Source organism: Leopardus geoffroyi, chromosome B2, assembly GCF_018350155.1.
Source record: "Leopardus geoffroyi isolate Oge1 chromosome B2, O.geoffroyi_Oge1_pat1.0, whole genome shotgun sequence".
In the NCBI taxonomy this organism is placed as follows: domain Eukaryota; kingdom Metazoa; phylum Chordata; class Mammalia; order Carnivora; family Felidae; genus Leopardus; species Leopardus geoffroyi.
The window spans coordinates 80563725-80585073 of NC_059332.1; the positions used below are offsets into that span (position 1 = coordinate 80563725).

At 38.8% G+C, this 21349-nt stretch overlaps 1 protein-coding gene across 1 annotated transcript in view; it reads right to left on the reverse strand.

Moving 5' to 3' along the window:
* The window catches only part of MDN1 (midasin AAA ATPase 1), a 174349-nt gene that overhangs the window by 66722 nt on the left and 86278 nt on the right, over nucleotides 1-21349 (reverse strand). The window contains exons 38-46 of the mRNA XM_045499022.1: nucleotides 21086-21283; nucleotides 19698-19805; nucleotides 19160-19348; nucleotides 15059-15148; nucleotides 14690-14953; nucleotides 14139-14400; nucleotides 4616-4775; nucleotides 3671-3787; nucleotides 2232-2440 (exon numbers count right to left, since the gene is read on the reverse strand). Coding sequence (XP_045354978.1) covers nucleotides 2232-2440; nucleotides 3671-3787; nucleotides 4616-4775; nucleotides 14139-14400; nucleotides 14690-14953; nucleotides 15059-15148; nucleotides 19160-19348; nucleotides 19698-19805; nucleotides 21086-21283 — 1597 coding nt within the window. The remainder of the gene's footprint in view (nucleotides 1-2231; nucleotides 2441-3670; nucleotides 3788-4615; nucleotides 4776-14138; nucleotides 14401-14689; nucleotides 14954-15058; nucleotides 15149-19159; nucleotides 19349-19697; nucleotides 19806-21085; nucleotides 21284-21349) is intronic.

The window sequence follows — 21349 nt, forward strand, 5'->3', positions numbered from 1 at the left end:
TAAAGCAGTATTCCTCAAAGAATGGGTCTCTGAATGAATCCATCAGAATTACCTGGGAAACTTCTTTAAAATACTAATTTCTGTGCTTCACTCAGACTTGCTGAACCCACTCCCTTAGGGGGAAGTAGGATACCACCATATCTACATTTTTAAAGACTTTTCAGGTAATTTCTATTTGTATGTACACTAAATTTAAAAACCTCTAGACTAGGGGAGCCTGTGTGGCTCAGTCACTTGAGCGTCCAACTCTGGCTCACAGTTCATGAATTTGAGGCCCCCCCCCACCTTGGTCCCCCATAGGGCTCACTGCTGTCAGTGCAGAGCCCACTTCAGATCTTCTGCTCCTCTCTCTCTACCCCTCCCGCATTCATGCTTTCTCTCTCAAAAATAAACATTAAAAAAAAAAAAAAAAAAACAAAAAAACCTAGACTAGCAATTAAATGGAATAACACATGAATCTTTTTTTAATTGTTTTTTTTTTTTAATGTTTATTTATTTTTGAGAGAGACAGAGCGAGAGCAAGGGAGGGGCAGAGAGAGGGAGACACAGAATCCAAAGCAGGCTCCAGGCTCTCAGCTGTCAGCATAGAACCTCATGCGAGGCTTGAACTCATGAGCCATGAGATCATGGCCTGAGCCAAAGTCAGATGCCTAACTCACTGAGCCACCCAGGCACCCCAACACATGAATTTCTTTCTTTTTTCTTTCTTTCTTTTTTTAAATTTACATTCAAGTTAGTTATCATATAGTGCAACAATGATTTCAAGAGCAGATTCCTTAATGCCCCTTACCCATTTAGCCCATCCTCCCTCCCACAACCCCTCCAGCAACCATCTGTTTGTTCTCCATATTTAAGAATCTCTTATGTTTTGTCCCCCTCCCTGTTTTTATATTATTTTTGCTTCCCTTCCCTTATGTTCAACTGTTTTGTCTCTTAAAGTCCTCATATGAGTGAAGTCATATGATATTTGTCTTTCTCTGACAGACTAATTTCGCTTAGTATAATACCCTCTAGTTCCATCCACGTTGTTGCAAATGGCAAGATTCCATTCATTTTGATTGCCGAGTAACAGTCCATTGTGTATATATATATATATATATATATATATATATATATACATACCACATCTTCTTTATCCATTCATCCATCAATGAACATTTGGGCTCTTTGCATACTTTGGTTATTGTTGATAACACTGCTATAAACATTGGGGTGCATGTGCCCCTTCGAAACAGCATATCTGTATCCCTTGGATAAATACCTGGTAGTGCAACTGCTGGGTCATAGAGTAGTTCTATTTTTAATTTTTGAGGAACCTCCATACTGTTTTCCAGAGTGACTGCACCAATTTGCATTCCCACCAGCAGTGCAAAAGAGATCCTCTTTCTCTGCATCCTCACCAACATCTGTTGTTGCCTGAGTTGTTAAATGTTGGCCATTCTAACAGGTGTGTGGTGGTATCTCATAGTGGTTTTGATTTGTATCTCCTTGATGATGAGTGATGTTGAGCATCTTTTCATGAGTCTGTTAGCCATCTGGATGTCTTCTTTGGAAAAGTGTCTATTCATGTCTTTTGCCCATTTCTTCACTGGATTATTTGTTTTTTGGGTATTGAGTTTGATAAGTTCTTTATAGATTTTGGATACTAACCTCTTATCTGATATGTCGTTTGCAAATATCTTCTTCCATTCCCAGTTGCCTTTGAGTTTTGCTGATTGTTTCCTTCACTGTGCAGAAGCTTTTTATTTTGATGAGTTCATTTTGATAGTTCATTTCTGCTTTTGTTTCCCTTGCCTCCAGAGACGTGTTGAGTAAGAAGTTACTGCGGCCAAGGTCAAAGGTTTTTGCCTGCTTTCTCCTGGAGGATTTTGATGGCCTCCTGTCTTACATTGAGGTCTTTCATCCATTTTGAGTTTATTTTTGTGTGTGGTCTAAGAAAGTGGTCTAGGTTCATTTTTATGCATGTTGCCGTCCAGTTTTCCCAGCACTACTTGCTGAAGAGACTCTCTTTATTCCATTGGATATTCTTTCCTGCTTTGTCAAAGATTAGATGGCCATGCATTTGAGGGTCCATTTCTGGGTTTTCTATTCTGATCCACTGATCTGAGTGTCTGTTTTTGTGCCAGAACCATACTGTCTTGATTATTACAGCTTTGTAATACAGCTTGAAGTCCGCATATGAATTTCTATAAGAAGAAAACTCCACAGAGGCTAGAAGTCAAGCACCTTACCTACAACAGTACTCTGGATCTCCATGTGTAGAGCCAAGAGGGTGTCACACACACTGTCCCCCACCAACCCAAGGCTGTGCAGGAGAACTTTCAGATCCAGGTTATCTGGGATGTTCCCATCCCCTTCTCCTGAAATGTAGATTTCAAGTCCACGATTCCTCATCGCTCGGGATATTTCTCCATGAACAGGATCCATCGAGAGAAAAAGTCTGGTAATATAGCAATCCAAAGGAAAAAAAATTAAAATCCCAGTTGCAACCAATGATGAGGCTGCTCAACAACAAGTGGTGAAGGCAGACCCTATATGGCTCCTCTTCAGGGAGCTTATCAAGAAGATCTCACTAACTCAAAGTCTGCTACTTTCATCTGTCTTCTATCTTGTAGTGCCAAAATGCATGAATACAGCAAAATCAGTGTCTCTAAACCTATTCACCTTAGAAACTAGTGTTTATCCAGTGCACCTTTAATGCTACCTGAGAACGTTAAAATTCTTACTTTCAGATATTTCCCAAATCAAATAGTGCTAATTCATCATTCTAACTCACCTACAGAGATCAAAAAAGGGAGCAGTGTGCTCTTCTGAAACAATTATCTTCATATATTCAACATCTCTGCCTAGCTATCTAACATCTCCAAAACTAAACAGTGGATTCCCTGTTGACCTTCCCTACATCAAACAAGCTCCAGGGCACCTGGGTGGTTCAGTCAGTTGAGTATCTGACATCAGCTCAGGTCATGATCTCATGGTTAAAGGGTTTGAGCCCCGTGTCAGGCTCTGTGCTGACAGCTCAGAGCCTGGAGCCTGCTTTGGATTCTATGTGTCTCTGTTCCTTCCCCACTCACAGTCTCTCTCCCTCTCTCTCTCTCTCAAAAATAAACAAACATAAAAACAAAACAAAACAACAATAACAAAACCCTGCTCCTTTGCCAGTCTTCCCTTTCTCAGTAAATGGCTCGCATATTTATCCAATTACTCAGGCCAAAAATTTAGGTAAAATCTTTGTTTCCTCTTTTTCTCAACCCACATGTCTGATCAGCAAATCCCAACTTATGTTACCCCCGTCTAAGCTATAGTATCTCTTGCTTGAACTATTGCAAAAGGCTTAAGACCATTCCCCCTACTTCTACCCTTTACCACCAACCCACTACAAAAACCTCAACTATTTTTTTATTTTTATTTTTTAATTAAGCTTTGTGCCCAATGTGGGGGTTGAACTCACGACCCCCTGAACCAACTGAGCCATCCAAGTGCCCCCTCTTGTTTACTGAGAGTCTGGCAAATAGCAGAGCCTCCATAAATATTTAACTGAATCAATAAATGAGTGAACATATTTATGACTGAATGTATGAATATAATATGTAACAACGTCCTACTGAATGTCCACCTCCACTATTGAGGTGGTCAGATTCTTAATCAGAAACTTAAGAGGCACAAATACCTGAAATTGGGATTTGGTGTTATGGTGGGAGTGGATCCATCTATCATTCCTCTTTCACTAATAGTGAGAACACCTCCAGGTTCCAGCAAAGCATTCAAACGGTCCAGCACTGATGGGCTGCATAGAGAGACGTCAAATTAAATGATGACAGACTGACATCTGCACGCATTCTACTTTCCTTACACAGGTTTCCCACTGATCCTGACCCATGTCCTCCTTCAGCATGGATCACTCCCCCACATAGAATTGTGCTCTCTCTCTCCCCATCTGCTCCCCTTTTCACTCCCCAAGGCACATTGCTCAGAGATTCATACACAGTAAATACCCAAAATACTGTTAAATAAATAAACAAAATTAAGGGAAATGGTTCCATGATGTTTAACTCTTTTCTCTTTCCCCTTCCATCTTCCCCACTTCCCAACATTATCAAATCAATTTAAAGGCAACTGGGTTTCAATTCAAAACATTCTGAAAAATGCTTCAGGTAGAGAAACCATCAGCCAACCTGGAGTGGCTTCTATTATGCTGTGTACTACGGTAGTTTTATGACGCTGTTTTCGTTATTTTAGAATCAGAGCAATACACTGATACACATTTTCTAATGTCTGCCTTGTAAAAGATCCTCCATTTCAAAAACCTGTACTCAAGAATGACCCTAACAAAAGGAGTTTTGATGTTAAATAAAAAGGCCTACCTCAAAAATTGGAAAAGTAAACAAATTTTGTTAGCCTTCAGTTCACCCCAAAACAGTCATACAGAGCTAAAATCTTGCAGCTAATGACCAACTACCTTTGTTCACCACAGGGATAAGACTATAGAAGATGACTGAGGATACATTTGAGGTTAAGAAAACAACATGTTCAAAACCCAGAGCTTCCAACTGGGTTTCTACTTTGATAAGCATATCCGAAATTTCAATCTGGTGTTTAAGCAGAATGTCCTTACTTGCAGAAGTTAACATTGTCCATCAAAAGCCAATCTCCAGACTTCAGAGCCTGAACCAACATGCTGTCAACCCATTCAAATGTGCCATGGCTGCGACCACTGGTGGATTGCAGAAGCTTCGCCCCAAAATTTCGGAATTCTTCCACAAGTTTGGCAAACTCTGAAATGTCACAGCCATAGCACTTAATGTCAAAGGAAGGCAATAAAAAGACAACAAAAGAAAAATGAACGAACCCCCCTAAGAGTTTATTAAAATAAAATAGGAAACTTCTGGTCCAAGTTTTTGAAGTTTCATAATAGAGTATATATAAGAAGAGGGGTTTTTTTGTTTTTTGTTTTTTTTTTAATTTGTTTAAACAAAACAGGTAAGAAATTTAGGTCTGGTGGCAGAAAATACTTTTTAATGACTAGGTAGAGGTACTCAAGGGTGACAGAGACGCAAATAATCTTTGTCATACTTTCTCACATGGCACAAGGAGAATAATGTCTCCCATCTATTACTGCATTTTTACCAAATGAAAGGGCATTAAGTTGGCACAATGAAATCAAAGTCGTGAAGTCGAAGGTTTCTTTTATAATGACCATATCACATGATTATAGTAACAACTGGTATTTACTTTCCTAGTGCTTTTTTTTTTTTTTTAATGTTTATTTTTGAGAGAGAGACAAAGCATGAGTGGAGGAGGGACAGGGAGCAAGGGAGACACAGAATCCGAAGCAGACTCCAGGTGCTGAGCTGTCAGCACAGAGCCTGACTTGTGAAATACAAGATCATGACCTGGGCCAAAGTCGGATGCTTAACTGACTGAGCCACCCAGGCATCCATTGACTAGTACTTTATTTCCCTGGAAACTGCCTTATGACCCTTGTTCATATCACAAAGTATTATGTATTGGACTCCTGCTTCTGGCCATGAGGAAATAATAAGGTTTAGACTTCAGCTCCACTGTTAACAATTTAAAAACTACACAAGATACACAAACAACTGCTTTCAGACACTGGAGAACAGACAGCAGAGCTCTGTGATACCTGGGGAAAGAAAGCCCTAAAATTGCCCTTGATTTCCACCTGGAAGGAATTTCTGGATTGCAAAGCAAGGAGAGGGAACTCCAATGTACCAGAGAGGTCTCACTGATTTGAGGACAGACTGAAACTCAGGGAGGCCAAGCCAATCCAACTACGCTGAAGGGCAGAGTACTCAAGATGAAGGAGCTATTCAAAGAGCTCCAGAAATTTAGATAAGGGCCTCTGGAATCTTTGACTAAATAAAAAAATCTGCATGTGCTTATAAATGGTGAAGCTCCACAAGGATGAGAACACTTGCAAGGAAAACCTGGGGAGCTATGAGTGGAATGATTCCCAGAGCTCACCCAAGACTGAGTATTACTCCAGTTCCCACCAGCAAAACTAAAGAGACCCCAGTGAATATACCAGCAATTCAGCAGAGATGCCGTGCAAGCTACACCTCAATAGGGAGGCTAATCTAGCCCTACAGTAAAGGTTACTCTGGAATGACCTTAAAAAGCTTGAAAAGATCAAAATGACCTTTCAAGAGAGCAATGTAGGAAGATCCTGAACTCACCTCCTTCCATGGACACACTGAATTGATAGCTATCTACGGAACAATTTCCTCCAAAAGAACCCTAAAATCTGGCTGAGTGATGACTACACACCAGACAAATGGAAAAAAAACCCAAAAAACAAAAAACAAAACACTGAAGCAGGGAAGAGTGGCTAGGAAATAATCTCGCCATAAACACTACCCCCCCAGCATAGTGACCCACAACTGGAAAGGACCTGAAAACCTGCAGCTTCCCCTTATGGAGCAAAAGGTTTGAATCCTACATCAAGAATCTCAACTTCTAAAACATGTACCTAAAAAGCAAGCCCTCAAAAACATCTATCTTCTAAAAGCAACAGAGTTTGGGGCACCTAGGTGGCTCAGTCAGTTAAGCGTCCAACTCCTGATTTCGGCTCAGGTTATGATCTCGTGGTTTGTGAGTTCAGTCTGTAAGTTCAAGCCCCGTCCTGGGCTCTGCGCTGACAGTGCAGACCCAACTCCCTCTTTCAAAATAAATAAACTTTAAAAAGAACACGCTTCCCTAAAAATACAATGTAATACAATAAAAATAAAAATAAAAATAAATAAAAATAAAAAGCAGCAGAGCTTGCATGCCAAGACTGTGATCCCAGAAAGGGCTCACATACTCAGACTCGTCCCAGGGCCCAGCTCAGAGGAGAAGTCAATCCCACCCAGGCTTCACCTGCCTCTATTAAAGAAACAACCTCCTCACGGTTTGTGGGATCAAGCCCCACACTGGGCTATGCACTGACACTACAGAGCCTGCTTGGGATTCTCTCTCTTTGTCTCTCTGCCCCTCCTCTCTATTTCTCTCTCAAAATAAATAAACATTAAAAAGAAAGAAAGAAAGAAAGAAAGAAAGAAAGAAAGAAAGAAAGAAAGAAAGAAAGAAAGAACCAACCTACCTGAGGGGCAGGCATCTAATATAACACATCATCCTAGAGCCTGCTGCATGCCATCTTTGTCCCCTTCCTTTGTAGTGCTCCAGAGCACCAGCACCTCCCAGAGCTTTTTACACAAGTCTGGAGCCCTAATTTTTACAGCTACTACCCAGGGGACACCTCTTGATCCTCTGGCTCTGGAGGCCAGAAGAGCTTGAGTTCCTAATCCCATGGGACTGTAATAATCAGTGTCACCCAAAAGGAGACAGAATTGATAAATTCTACCAAACATTCCAAAGGAATAAGTATTAATCCTTCAATCCTTTTCAAACTCTTCAAAAAAAAAAAAAAAAAAAAAAAAGAGGGAACTTGCCCAAACTCCTTTTATAAACTCAGCATTACCCTGATACCAAAACCAGACAAGGATGCCACAAGAAAAGAAAATTACAGAGGCACCTGGATGGCTCAGTCAGTTGAGTGTCCAACTTTGGCTTGGGTCATGATCGCGCCCCACATCAGGCTCTGTGCTGACAGCTCAGAGCCTGGAGCCTGCTTCTGATTCTGTGTCTCCCTCTCTCTCTGTCCCTCCCCCGCTCATGCTCTCTCAAAAATGAGACATTTTTAAACATTAAATGATATTAAACTAATATCACTGATAAACACTGATCCAAAAATTCTCAACACAATAACCAGCAAACTGAATTCAACAATACTGTGAAAGGAGCATATACCACGATCAACTGGGATTTATTCCAGGGATGCAAGAATGGTTTGACATCTGTAAATCAATGTGATATAACACATTAGCAAAATGAAAGATAAAAATCACATGATCATTTCAATAGAAGAGAAAGCACTTGACAAAATTCAACATCCATTCATGATAAACTCTTAAAAGTGAGTATAGAGAGAAATGCTTCAACTTAATAAGAGCTCTATAAGATAAGCTCAGAGATACCATCATACTTAATAATGAAAAGCTGAAAGCTTTTCCTCTGAGATCAGGAACAAGATAAGAATGCCCACTCACGCCATGTTGTTCAACAGAATATTGGAAGTCCAGGCAGGGCAATTCGGTGAGAAAAGTAAGAGGCATCCAAATTGAAAAGGAAAAAGGAAAATTGTGCACATTACATAATACTATATACAGAAACCCTAGGACACCACAAAAAAAACCCTGAAAATGAACAAATTCAGTAAAGTTGCAGGACACAAAATCAATACATACACAAAAATCCATTGTGGTTCCATACACTAATAATGAACTATCAGAAAGTGAAATTGAAACAATCACATTTACAATTGCATCAGAAACAAAAACAAAAACAAACAACCTAGGAATAAATTTAAACACGGCGGTGAAAGACATGTATGTTGAAAATGGTAAGGCATTAATGAAAGAAATTGATGAAGACATAAATGAATGGAAAGATATCCCATGCTCCTGGACTGGACACATGTTATTAAAATGATCATACTACCAAAACAATACAGATGCCATACAACCCCTATCAAAATTCCAATGGTATTTTTAACCAAAATAGAACAAATAATGCTAAAATTTGTGTGGAACCACAAAAGACCCCCCCAAAAGCCAAAGCAATCTTGAAAAAGAAGAAAGCTGAAGGCATCAGACTCCCTTATTTCAAATTATATCACAAAGCTAAAGTAACTAAAACAGCATGATATGGGCATAAAGACACACAGATCAATGGAACAGAAGAGAGAGCCCAGAAATAAACCCACAAATATATCGCCAATTAATTTATAACAAAGGAACCAAGAATACACAATAAGGAAAGGACGATCTCAATTATTGGTGCTGGGGAATCTGGACAGCCACATATACAAGAATAAAACTGCACCACTGTCTTATACCATATACAAAAATTCAAAATAGATTAAAGCCTTGAATAAAAGACCTAAGCCACAAAACTCCTAGAAGAAAACATAAATAAGCTCCTTAACATACGTCTTGGTGATGACTTTTTTAACATGACACCAAAAGCAAAAACAAACAAGTAGGACTACATCAAACTAAAAAGCTTTAGCACAGCAAGGAAACCCATCAACAAAATGAAAAGACAACCTACTACTGAATGGGAGAAAATACCTGTAAGTCATTTATCTGATAAGGGGCTAATATCCAAAATATATAAATAATTCATACATCTCAATAGCAAAATTATATACAAACCCATTAAAAACTGGGCAGGGGATCTGAATACACATTTTTCAGACTTTTTAAAAAGACTTTTTAAAAAGACTTTTTTAAAAAAATTTTTTAATGTTTATTTTTCAGAGAGGGAGAGGGAGAGAGACAGAGAGAGAGAACGAGCAGAGGGAGGGGCAGAGAGAGAGGGAGACACAGAATCTGAAGCAGGTTCCAGGCTCTGAGATGTCAGCACAGAGCCCAATGCACAGCTTGAACGGATGTTTAATCGACTGAGCCACCTAGGTGCCCTTTCAAAGACTTTTAGATAGTCAACAGGTACATGAAAAGATGCTCATCATCATTAATTATCAGGAAAATACAAATCAAAACCACAACAGGCTATCACCTCACTCCTGTTAGAATGGTTATTATCAATAAGAAATAACAAGCGCTCACAAGCCTGTGGAGAAAAGGGAACCCTTGTGTACTACTGGTGAGAATGTAAATTTGTGCAACTACTATGGAAAACAGTACAGAAGCTCCTCAAAAAATTAAAAATGGAACTACCATATGATCCAGCAATTCCACTTCTGAGTATTTATCCTAAGAAAATGAAATCACTAACTTGAAAAGATAATGCACCACCATGTTCACTACAGAATTGTTTGTAATAGCCAAGATATGGAAACAACCTAATTGTCTTTCCACAGATGAACGGATAAAGAAATTGTAGTGTATATACATACACAATGGAATATTATTTAGCCATAGAAAAGAATGAAGTCTTGCTATCTGTGACAACATGGATGGACTTCAAAGGCATTACGCAAGTGAAATAAATCAGAGCAAGACAAATATCTTATGATCTCTTTTATATGTGGGATAAAAGACCAAGCTTATAGATACAAAGAACAGACTGGAGATTGAGGGCGTTGGGGAAAGAAATGGGTGAAATGTTTGTTTTCAGTTTTTTTTTAAATTTTTAAAATGTTTTTATTTATTTTTGAGAGAGAGAGAGCAGGGGAGGGGCAGAGAGAGAGGGAGACACAGAATCTGAAGTAGGCCCCAGGCTCTTAGCTGTCAGCAAAGAATCCAATGCAGGGCTCGAACTTGTGAACCGCAAGATCAAGACATGAGCCAAAGTCAGACGCTTAACCAACTGAGCCACCCAGTAGCCCCTCTTTTTTTTTTTTTTTTTTTTTTAAGTCTAAATAGGCGAAATAAAAATATAAGATCAAAATAATCCATAAACAACTTCATTGCCTACCACAAAGTCCAAAATTCTTTTTTTTTTTTAATGTTTATTTTGTTTTTGAGAGAGAGAGAGAGAGAGAGAGAGACAAAGAAGAGAGGGAGGGAGGGAGGGAATGAGCACGAGCAAGTACAGCAGGAGAGGGGCAGAGAGAGAGGGAGACAGAGTCCGAAGCAGGCTCTGCACACTGAGCACAGAACCTGATGCAGGGCTTGATCTCATGAACTGTGAGATCATGACTTAAGCCGAAGTCAGACGCTTAACGCAATGAGCTACCCAGGCAGCCCAGTCCAAAAGTCTTTAAAGAAATATAGTTGACCCTTGAACAACAAAGGACAAGGATGCCACCTCCTCCTACAATCAGTCAAAAATCCACATATAACTTTTGACTCCTCAAAAACGTAACTACTAATAGCTTACTGTTGACCAGAAGCCTTATGAATAACAATTAACATGTTATGTACATTGCATATTATATGCCATATTCTTAGACTAAAGTTAAAGACATTTATACAGAAAATGCATTTACAGTACTGCACATATACTTATTGGAAAAAATCCACATGTAAGTGGACCCATGCAGCTCAAACCCATGTTATTCAATATTCAAGGAGCAACTAACAAAAATGCAGCAATAAGCACTAATTCAAAATTCACAGCATGCAATCAAAATTACTTGACACACAAAGAAAACATGACTCATAACCAGGAGAAAAAACTCAACAGAACAGCCCCAGAAGTCATAGATGATGAAATTAGCAAAGATGTTAAAACAGATATTATAAAAAAGCAGAAGCACTTAAGATAAATTGTGAACACGAGAGAACTAGAATATATTTAACAGTCATACACCTTGGTACTAATGTTAAAAGATATATTTAGAAAGAAAGAATATTTTTAACCAAAAATAAAAGAGTAGACTGTTTTAGACTCACCTTTCCTCACTCTATTAGTACCCTTAAGAAATGACTCAGTATGAAAGTGAATCCTAAATAAAAACCTGTATTTAGAACAAGTTGTGAGCATGTACTCTAAATATTTAAATTTTAGGGGTGCCTGGGTGGCTCAGTTAAGCATCTAACTTTGGTTCTGTGAGTTCGAGCCCTGAGTCAGGCACTCTGCTGTCAGCACAGAGCCTACTTCAGATCTTCTGTCCCCTTGTCTCTCTCCCCCTCCCCAGCTCACACGCACATTCTCTCTCTCTCTCAAAAATAAATATTAAATGGATAAATATTTAATTTTTTTTTTAGAGTTTCTGTGTCTCTGAAGCAGGCTCCAGGCTCCAAGCTGTCAGCAGAGCCCAACGTAGGGCTCCAACTCACGAACTGTGAGAACATGAGCCGAAGTCAGACACTCAACCAACTGAGCCACGCAGGTGCCCCTAAATAAATAAATATTTAAATTTTAGCTGAAAGATATATAGAAGCACAGATATATAGATTCAAGGCTTTACAATCAGAGGATCAGATCCAAGGTCTAGTTTAACCACTTTGTAACTTTAAGACATTGAGCACGTTACTTAACCTCTATGAGCACTGATTTCTGCAAGCATAGAATGAGGATAGTCTTTTTTTTTGTAATGCAGTGGTGTTGTGAGGCTTTAAATGCAAATAATTAATATAGGAGTTATCTCCCAGTAGGAATTCATATCGCAATGGTGAGTTTTACAATATAAAACATATATAAAATAAAATTTATATTTTAAAATACATATTTAAAATATACATAAATTAAAATATATACAAATAAATACTTTATATACCTTACACTTTATATATAAAAGTAAATATAAAAGTAAAGTACTTTATATATATATACATATAAAGTAATGTACAACTCCACTAAATACCTCTAACAATTAATTTGAGTGAATGAGTAAAGAATTTCAAATCCAAATGATGGGCTTGAATTCAGAAGTAACAAATCAAACCAACAATAAAATCATTTTCTTGCCTAGCCTAAGAAAGTAAACTATTTGACCCACAGCCATGGATACATGGTTTATAGAGATAGAACAAAGGAGTCTCATTTCTTTATCCCTAAGGAATGACTTTGTAACCAGTTACAAAAAGGCTTTGGAAATAACAGATAACAATCATAGTGACAGACACAACCGAAGAGCCTTTTAATCTTCCCTAAGGGCATATGCTCATCACTACACAGAAAACTGCGCCACAAAATGAGAGAAGTTTCCATGTTATCTGCAGAATTTCTACCACTTTCTCTATGAAATTAATAAAGACATACTAACGATAAATCTAGACTTCTATTCTCCCATTTAAAATGCTCAATTTCTTGGGTGGCATGGGTGGCTCAAGTCAGTTAAGCATCCAACTCTTTTTTTTTTTTTTTTTTTTAATTTTTTTTTTTTCAACGTTTATTTATTTTTGGGACAGAGAGAGAGCATGAACGGGGGAGGGGCAGAGAGAGAGGGAGACACAGAATCAGAAACAGGCTCCAGGCTCTGAGCCATCCGCCCAGAGCCCGACGCGGGGCTCGAACTCACGGACCGCGAGATCGTGACCTGGCTGAAGTCGGACGCTTAACCGACTGCGCCACCCAGGGGCCCCAGCATCCAACTCTTGATTTTGGCTCAGGTCATGACCCCAGGGTCATGGGATCAAGCCCCAAATCAAACTCCATGCTGACATTGAGGAGCCTGCTTGGGATTGCCTCTCTCCTTCTCTCTCTGCTCCTCCCCTTGACAGACTCAAGCGTGTGTATATGTGCATGCCCCCTCTCTCTCTCTTTCAAAGTAAATAAATATTTTTTAAAGATAAAAAGTAAAATAAAACAAAATAAATTTTATTTTAAAAATAAAATAAAATAGGGGCGCCTGGGTGGCGCAGTCGGTTAAGCGTCCAACTTCAGCCAGGTCACGATCTCGCGGTCCGTGAGTTCGAGCCCCGCGTCAGGCTCTGGGCTGATGGCTCAGAGCCTGGAGCCTGTTTCCGATTCTGTGTCTCCCTCTCTCTCTGCCCCTCCCCCATTCATGCTCTGTCTCTCTCTGTCCCAAAAATAAATAAACGTTGAAAAAAAAAATTTAAAAAAATAAATAAATAAAATAATTCTCAGGAGCGCCTGGGTGGCTCAGCTAGTTGAGCATCCGACTCAGCTCAGGTCATGACCTCATGGTTTATGAATTCGAGGCCCGTGTCAGGCTTTGTGCTGACAGTTCAGAGCCTAGAGCCTGGAGCCTGCTTTGGATTCTGTGTCTCCCTCGCTCTCTGCCCCTCCCCCGCTTATTCTTTCTCTTTCTCTCAAAAATAAATAAAAACATAAAATAAATAAAATAAAATAAATAAAATAAAATAAAATAAAATTCTCAATTTCTTAATTAGTTTGTTTTTAAGCCAAGAAAAATACAACCAGCTTTAGATGCAAATGATTTACCATTATAGCTGATCACATACAATATAAACTATCAAACTCACTAACCAATTTCTTTGTTACTTTTGCTTTGCTTAGGATCATCAATTCTGAATTATTTTACATCAGCTTCACTTTACTTTCTAAAACAAAGATTTTGTTTTGTTAAAAACTATTACATTAATAAAAAAATTTCAGACATTACATTACAAATGTATTACTACCTATATATGGACACTATACGCACAATACTATGTATCTGATACACATCCAAACACACATACCTGCCTTGGAGTAGGAGTTGATTTTATTGTTGAGTCTCTGCATAAGCAATAATACTGCTTCCAGCTTGTTGACAATCTCCATCGTGATACCTTTACCACCATCTCCAAGACACTTGGGTTTGTAAGTCAGAAGGAAATGACTCCAGGCTCGCAGCACTACTTCTGCGTCGTCAGCACTGATAAGGAGGCTGTCTCTTAAAAGTGCCCTTACAGTGCCTTCCACCTTTTCTAGCAGCTGCCTCCATGGCCGTATAAGATCAACCTGCAATTTCCAGAGCACAAAAACTCATCATAGCCACTGGCCAGAGTCAAATGAACACTCCTTTAAATTAAAAAAAGTGGTTGGGGGTTGGGGTAGGGGATGCTTGGCTGGCTCTGTTGGTAGAGCATGTGACTCTGGATCTTGGGGTCATGAGTTCGAGTCCCACACTGGGTACAGAGATTACTTAAAAAAAGAATAATCCTATTTGTACTCACCAACACAAAAGACCATCAATCAGACCATGGCATTACAGATGTTTTGCCTGAAACTGTGAAGGCACACCATTTACCTGCTCAAATCCACCTAGAAGCTCCGTAGTGTCCATTGCACTGTTCATAGCCATGATCTTTAACGTGTGACCAGTAAGGTGTGCCAGGAGCTGCACCAGGCTGGTCTTGCCCACAGAGGCTGGCCCCACAAGGATGACCATCCAGCTCATCTGCACACACTTCATAACTGACTCCAGAGACTGTAATGATTGGTGCAGGAGTGACAGTGGATGGCGAGACAGGAGAGGAGCGTAACTGCCACGGGAGAGGACTGAGTAGCCCAGCTGAAAAACACATGCCAGTGAGATTTTACAAGTGTGCCTAGTAGTGGGAGCAGAGGAAATCATAGAAAATTATAAAAGAATAGAGGATTATCCTGCTTGCCTCACCTGAACATCATAGGGAGTGATGTGAAATAGTCTGGTTCCCATGTATGGGCTGGAATTTGAACTAAACACATTTTTGAATACAGCAATGACCTAAATGAAGATGATAATACAGTCAAAACACAAATGATTTCACCAAATTCTGAGCCAAACCTTCTAGAAGACATGAACAGCAACAGAGGTCATAAAACTGAGTGAAGACTAGTCACAATTTTCCTATCATTTTGAATTTTCTCTTATAAAAAGGATAGATAATATTTATTTAAATCTTGAAATGAAAGGAAACTGGAACTCAAACAAAGAGTAGTCACCTAACCTCAAACTATTTGGGATTCCCGTGAGAATGCCCCATAAATTAAAGCCATGGACACTATTGCAAATCTACAGATGAAAAATGAATCTGCTTTCACCATTCAAGATACCACCTAAAAAGAAGCAGAAGAGAATAACAGTCTGAAAATTATGAAGAAAAATGATCATTTCTTAAGCCTCTACTAATGTACTGACTATTATAGTGGGTGCTTTCAACAGGTTACTTCTGATCCTCATACCCTTGCAAAATAGGTATCATTTCTGCTTTACAGATATGGATAATGGGATTCATGAGAGTTACAGGATTTGCTCATGGTAATTGATTTTAAATCTTGAGGTGACAGGGCATCTGGGTGGCTCAGTCATTTAAGCACCCGACTCTGGCTCAGGTCATGATCTCATGGTTTGTGGGTTCGAACTCCGCAGCGGGCTCTGTGCTGACAGCTCAGAGCATGGAGCCTGCTTCAGATTCTGTCTCCCTCTCTGCCTCTCTCCTGGCTCACATTCTGTCTTTTTCTCTCAAAAATAAAGAAATATTTAAAAAAAAAAAAAAAATCTTGGAAGCCAGTTTCATCCCAAAACACCACTTTAGGTTTATAAATATTTACATAGAATGACACTCAAAGTTATCTCTCTGATTATTTACATTCATTTATCCCTCCCTTACCAGAAATATGATTAGAAAACTTTCCATTAACCTTACTTATTTGCTGGGTTTCTTCTTTTTTAAATTTTTTTTAATGTTTATCTTTGAGAGAGAGAGAGAGAGACACACAGACACACACACACAGACACACACACACACACACACACACACACACACACACACACACACAGAGTGCGAATGGGGGAGGGGTAGGGAGAGAGGGAGACACAGAATCTGAAGCAGGCTCCAGGCTCTGAGCTGTCAGCACAGAGCCCCAAGAGGGGCTCAAACTCATGAACCACAAGATCATGACCTGAGCTGAAGTCGGACGCTTAACTGAGCCACTCATGTGTTCCTTTGCTGGGTTTCTTCTAAAGAGGAATTGGGGCAGGAGAGAAAGATATGGGTGTGTAAAATACACTAATTTAGCCCAGAGCAGCAGGAAAAATTCCAGCCACCCAAAATATGTATACAAAGCTGCATGCTTCTAACAAAGCAGCAATACTCATATTAATCATCATACACTGGACTAAAGTCAGAAAATAAAAATAACAATTATTATAAAATAAGTCATAGAAATAGAATGTACAGTATAGTGACTATAGTTAATATAATACAGTATTACATGGAGTACCTAGGTAGCTCAGTTGGTTAAGCATCCAACTTCGGCTCAGGTCATGATCTCACTGCTCATGAGTTCGAGCCCTCATTGGGCTCTGTGCTAACAGCTCAGAGCCTACAGCCTGCTTCAGATTCTGTGTCTCCCTCTTTCTCTGTGTCCTCCACGTCCCCCTCATGCTCGCTCTCTCTCAAAAATAAATAAAAAATAAATAAACATAGGGGCACTTGGGTGGCTCAGTCAAACATCTGACTCTTGATTTTAGCTCAGGTCATGATCTCATGGTTAGTGGGTTCAAGCCCCGCATCAGGCTCTGCACTGACTACACGGAGCATGCTTGGCATTTTTTCTCTCACTCTCTCTTTGCTTCTCCCCTGCTCTCTCTCTCTCTCTCTCAAAAATAATAAACTTTAAAAACTAGTAAAAAAAATTTAAATAATAATACCATATTATGTATTTGAAAACTGCTAAGGGAACAGATTTAAAAAGTTGTCATCAAAAGAGAAAAAGTCTTGGGGCACCTGGGTGGCTCAGTCGGTTAAGTAGTGTCCAACTCTTGATTTCAGCTCAGGTCATGATCTCACCGTCAGGCTTAGCACTGGGCTTGAAGCCTGCTTAAGATTCTCTTACTCCTTACTCCTTCTCCCTTTGCCCCTCCCCTGCTAGTGCGCATGCATGCATACTCTCTCTCTTAAAAATATCAGTAAATAAATAATAAATAAATAAGTAGATAGATAAATAAAGCCTTTTGTAGCTGCGTAAGGTGACAGATGTTACCTAGCCTTATTGTAGTCATCATTTCACAATGCACCCAAATACTGAATCATTGTGTTGTACACCTGAAACTCATGTTATATGTCAATTATACCTCAACTAAATAAATTAATAAAAGAGTTTCAGAAACATTAGGAAAAAACTGTAAAGATAAAATCATTATCAGTACCAAACATTGACTACGAGTCAAAAAGCAGCATAGGAGAAAGTGCTCCTGTCACATATTCCTGGGTCCAGGTGATTTCTGAGCTTATATTTCCCTCCAAGGCAGAATATAATCTCATCTCCCTGACAGTCTACCAAAATTAAAATTAAAAATGCTTTCACAATGTAGTTGGTTTAGTTTTATAAAGTCAGACTCAATTTACTCAAATTCTTCCAGCTTTTACAAGTCTTTCTCCTATTATTATTTTTCACTTTTTCGGGTGTGTGAATTACAATAACTGAATTAGAGAAGTGATGGAAATCTTCCACACTCTACAGTAACATACTATCTGAATAACATCAATTATCCAAAAATTGGCCAGTGTCTGGCCACAATAGATATACTATAATTTAGTTAATGAAGAAAATAAAATACCAGCTAATAGTGTATGAATTATATATAACAGAGTTGTAAAAAAATAAAAATAAAAAAATACTGGGTGAATATTTTGTCTTAATATACTGACCAAAAGCCACTTGCACATAATGAATGAGTTAACATTTAGCTACAATTGCGATGTAGAAGTGCTGGCTCTACTATTTACTATAGGTGATACCCCATGACTAAGAGCATTGGATCCTCACTATTCAGAGATCATGATAGTGCCTCCTACCTGCAGCTATTATGAGTATCTTGTGAGATCGGACTTTAAATACCACAAGGCAAAATGAACACATTATTAGTTTATTAGGCTAGGAATTCTAGTGTTACTCCATTTACGAAGGGATATTTTTATTGCCGATGAGATACAGAATACCCTCTTATAGATCTAATTATATTTTCTAGATAAAATACTTTGTAATTCAAAGTTTATTTAAAAACAGAAAACCCTCCTTCTCTACTTGAGTATCACCTATCTCCTCCTGTTTCTCTCCTTTATGCCTAGAAAGATGAAGACCTAATTCTTTTTTTTTAATTTATTCTCAAATTGGCTTCCATACAACACCCAGTGCTCATCCCAACAAGTGCCCTCCTCAATGCCCATCACCCACTTTCCCCTCTCCCCCACCCCTCAAGGACCTAGTTCTTTATTACTGGAGGGCAATATTGCTTTAACAAAGTTTGCAATATTTGGAATTCAGATGGATAAGCAAATTGTGTACTCAAAAGCAAACTAATACATCACGCAGAAACTTAGAAAGGTGCACTTTGAGACTTTGAAGTCAGTGAACATCTGGTCTGCTTAACTTTTAAATTCTAAGCAGCTTTGGGGTGCCTGGGTGGCTCAGTGAGTTAAGCGGCCGACTTCAGCCCAGGTCATGATCTCACAGTTCGTGAATTCGAGCCCCACGTCGGGCTCTGTGCTGACAGCTCAGAGCCTGGGGCCTGTTTCAGATTCTGTGTCTCCCTCTCTCTCTGCCCTTCCCCTGCTTGCATGCTCTCTCTCTCTCTCAAAAATAAACATTTAAAAATTAATTAATTAATTAATTAATTAATTCTAAGCAGCTTTACTGTGTTGAATGTTATGAGTGAGTATACCCTTTCTCTCTCTTAGGAAGAAATCAACTTTCAGATGGAAAGAAACCCAAAGAATAGTATGAAACTCACCTTTTCCTTGTCTTCCTTGGTTCTCATTCTTTCACCATAGACCAAAAACACATGCTGACCAGGATCATAACACCCGGGGGACTGGTCAACCAGCATCAACTGACACCAGCGGAAAAGGTCCCGAAGGTTGAATTCCCAGGGTCCTCCTTTTTGCCCCCATTTCTTTTCAACAGTCACTTCGTGATCAATCTAAAAAGAAAATACTATTATTGGGAAACATGTCCCACTGGTAGGCACTGTATTAAGTACTATAATGCATGCATAATCTGAAACAGAAATTAACAGGTTTGATACAAATGTCTCCTTCACCCAACGCAGACATCTAAACCAGAAATACTCTCTGAGCATTCACCTGATATACAAAATAGATCTGAATTACTATAATCCTCAGATGATTAGTTTATTCCACTAGAAACTGGGACAATTCAATGTGCTTTATTTTTTAAAAGACTGGTAAATGTGATAGTGTCCCACGATGAAATGATAGTTCAATCACAGCCATCAAAACAAAGAACAGTTAATACAAGTAGGTACTTACTTGGTTGTTGAAAGCAACCATCTTCTTAACAATATTTTTGTCAATGGCTGGAAACAGAGTACTGGCAATGAATTCCATGTCAACTACTGTAAGGGGATCCACAAAGACCTACAGAATCCAAAAATAACATGAAGAAAGGCTACAGCATCTCTTCACCAAACACCAGAAATGACTACCACCTATGATGCAAAGTTTTTATTTAACACCAAGGTATCAAACCTCATTTTATATATAAAAATTCAGTTACAGAAATCTATTTTTTTGCATTTTAACATACAGAATCACATAAAATATTTTAAACACTTTACACAGAGGTGTTGGTAGTGTTGTTAGCTCCACTCTACTGAATTAAAGAAAAAAAGATAACATACCACTTTTTTAAAGTATATTTTTTAAGTATACTTTTTTTTTTAAATGTCCTATCATTATGTAATAATGCCCTCAGAATTCTAGATGGTAGGGCATATGAGCAGTTACTTCAAAATCCCTTCAACTTTTCAACATATTTGATATTTTTCATAATAAATTATTCTGAAAAGATACTCTAATTCTTAATTGTCAACAGAAAAGGACATTAAAGAAAGCTAACATCTAGGGCCATTTCCAAACCTCTAGACTAGTCAAAATTTGGCAAATAAACGTTAAAACAAGTAAGCATACATACACACAACTCCTACCTCTGTAAATGAGAATAAAGGCAGTAAGAAAAGACACCAAATGTTAATAATGATTGACCCTTATATGGAGAATACTGGATTTTATTTTTCCCTTTTCTTTAACTACAATGCATTATTTTCATCATTAAAAAATCTCAATGTTTTGGGGTGCCTGGGCGGCTCAGTCAGTTAAGCTTCTGACTTTGGCTCAGGTCATGAATGACCTCACGGTTTGTGGGTTCGAGCCCCATACTGGGCCCTGCACTGACAGTTCAGAGCCTAGATCCTGCTTCGGATTCTGTGTCTTCCCTCTCTCTGTCCCTCCCCCGCTCGCACGGTCTCTGTCTCTCAAAAATAAATAAATATTAAAAAAAAAATTTAAAAACTTCGATGTTTTCATACATCACACAGATACTAGAAAGGTCAAATATTGGCCTTTATCCTGAGCACAGTAATAGAAATCTTAGAGGAATGGTGACCTTACTCTCCACTAACTGATAACACATCAGGTCCTCTAGGACTTAAAACAAAGGGACTCACAGCAGGAGGGAAGTGATGATGGGAACTGGATGCATTAGTATTTGTCATATAAAGACATGGAATTGAGAAATACATCATTAAACTGAAGCTCTCTCGTTCTTATAATGAGCATCCTAATAGCTATGTGCCAGCAGTCTTATCACCCCCAACACTCCACCTTTGGTCTCCATGGCAACTTGCAGCAAATCTTACCTGAGTGAATCTGTTAAGGAAAGATCTTGGCAAGCCCTTCCTCCCACCTCCTTGTCTAAAGGGATTCTGACACCCAAAAATCTTCGTCTTTTCATGCTGTACTTGAAAGCTCATTCCTAACTCAGGAACATAAATTTCTCCTCGGTGGTCAAAACAAGCATTGAGTCCTTCCAATACAGACTGAGAAGCCAGGTTGAGCTATTTGAAGAAAGTGCACACATTTATTACATACACTGTATAACTATAACAAAAAGCAGAGGAATA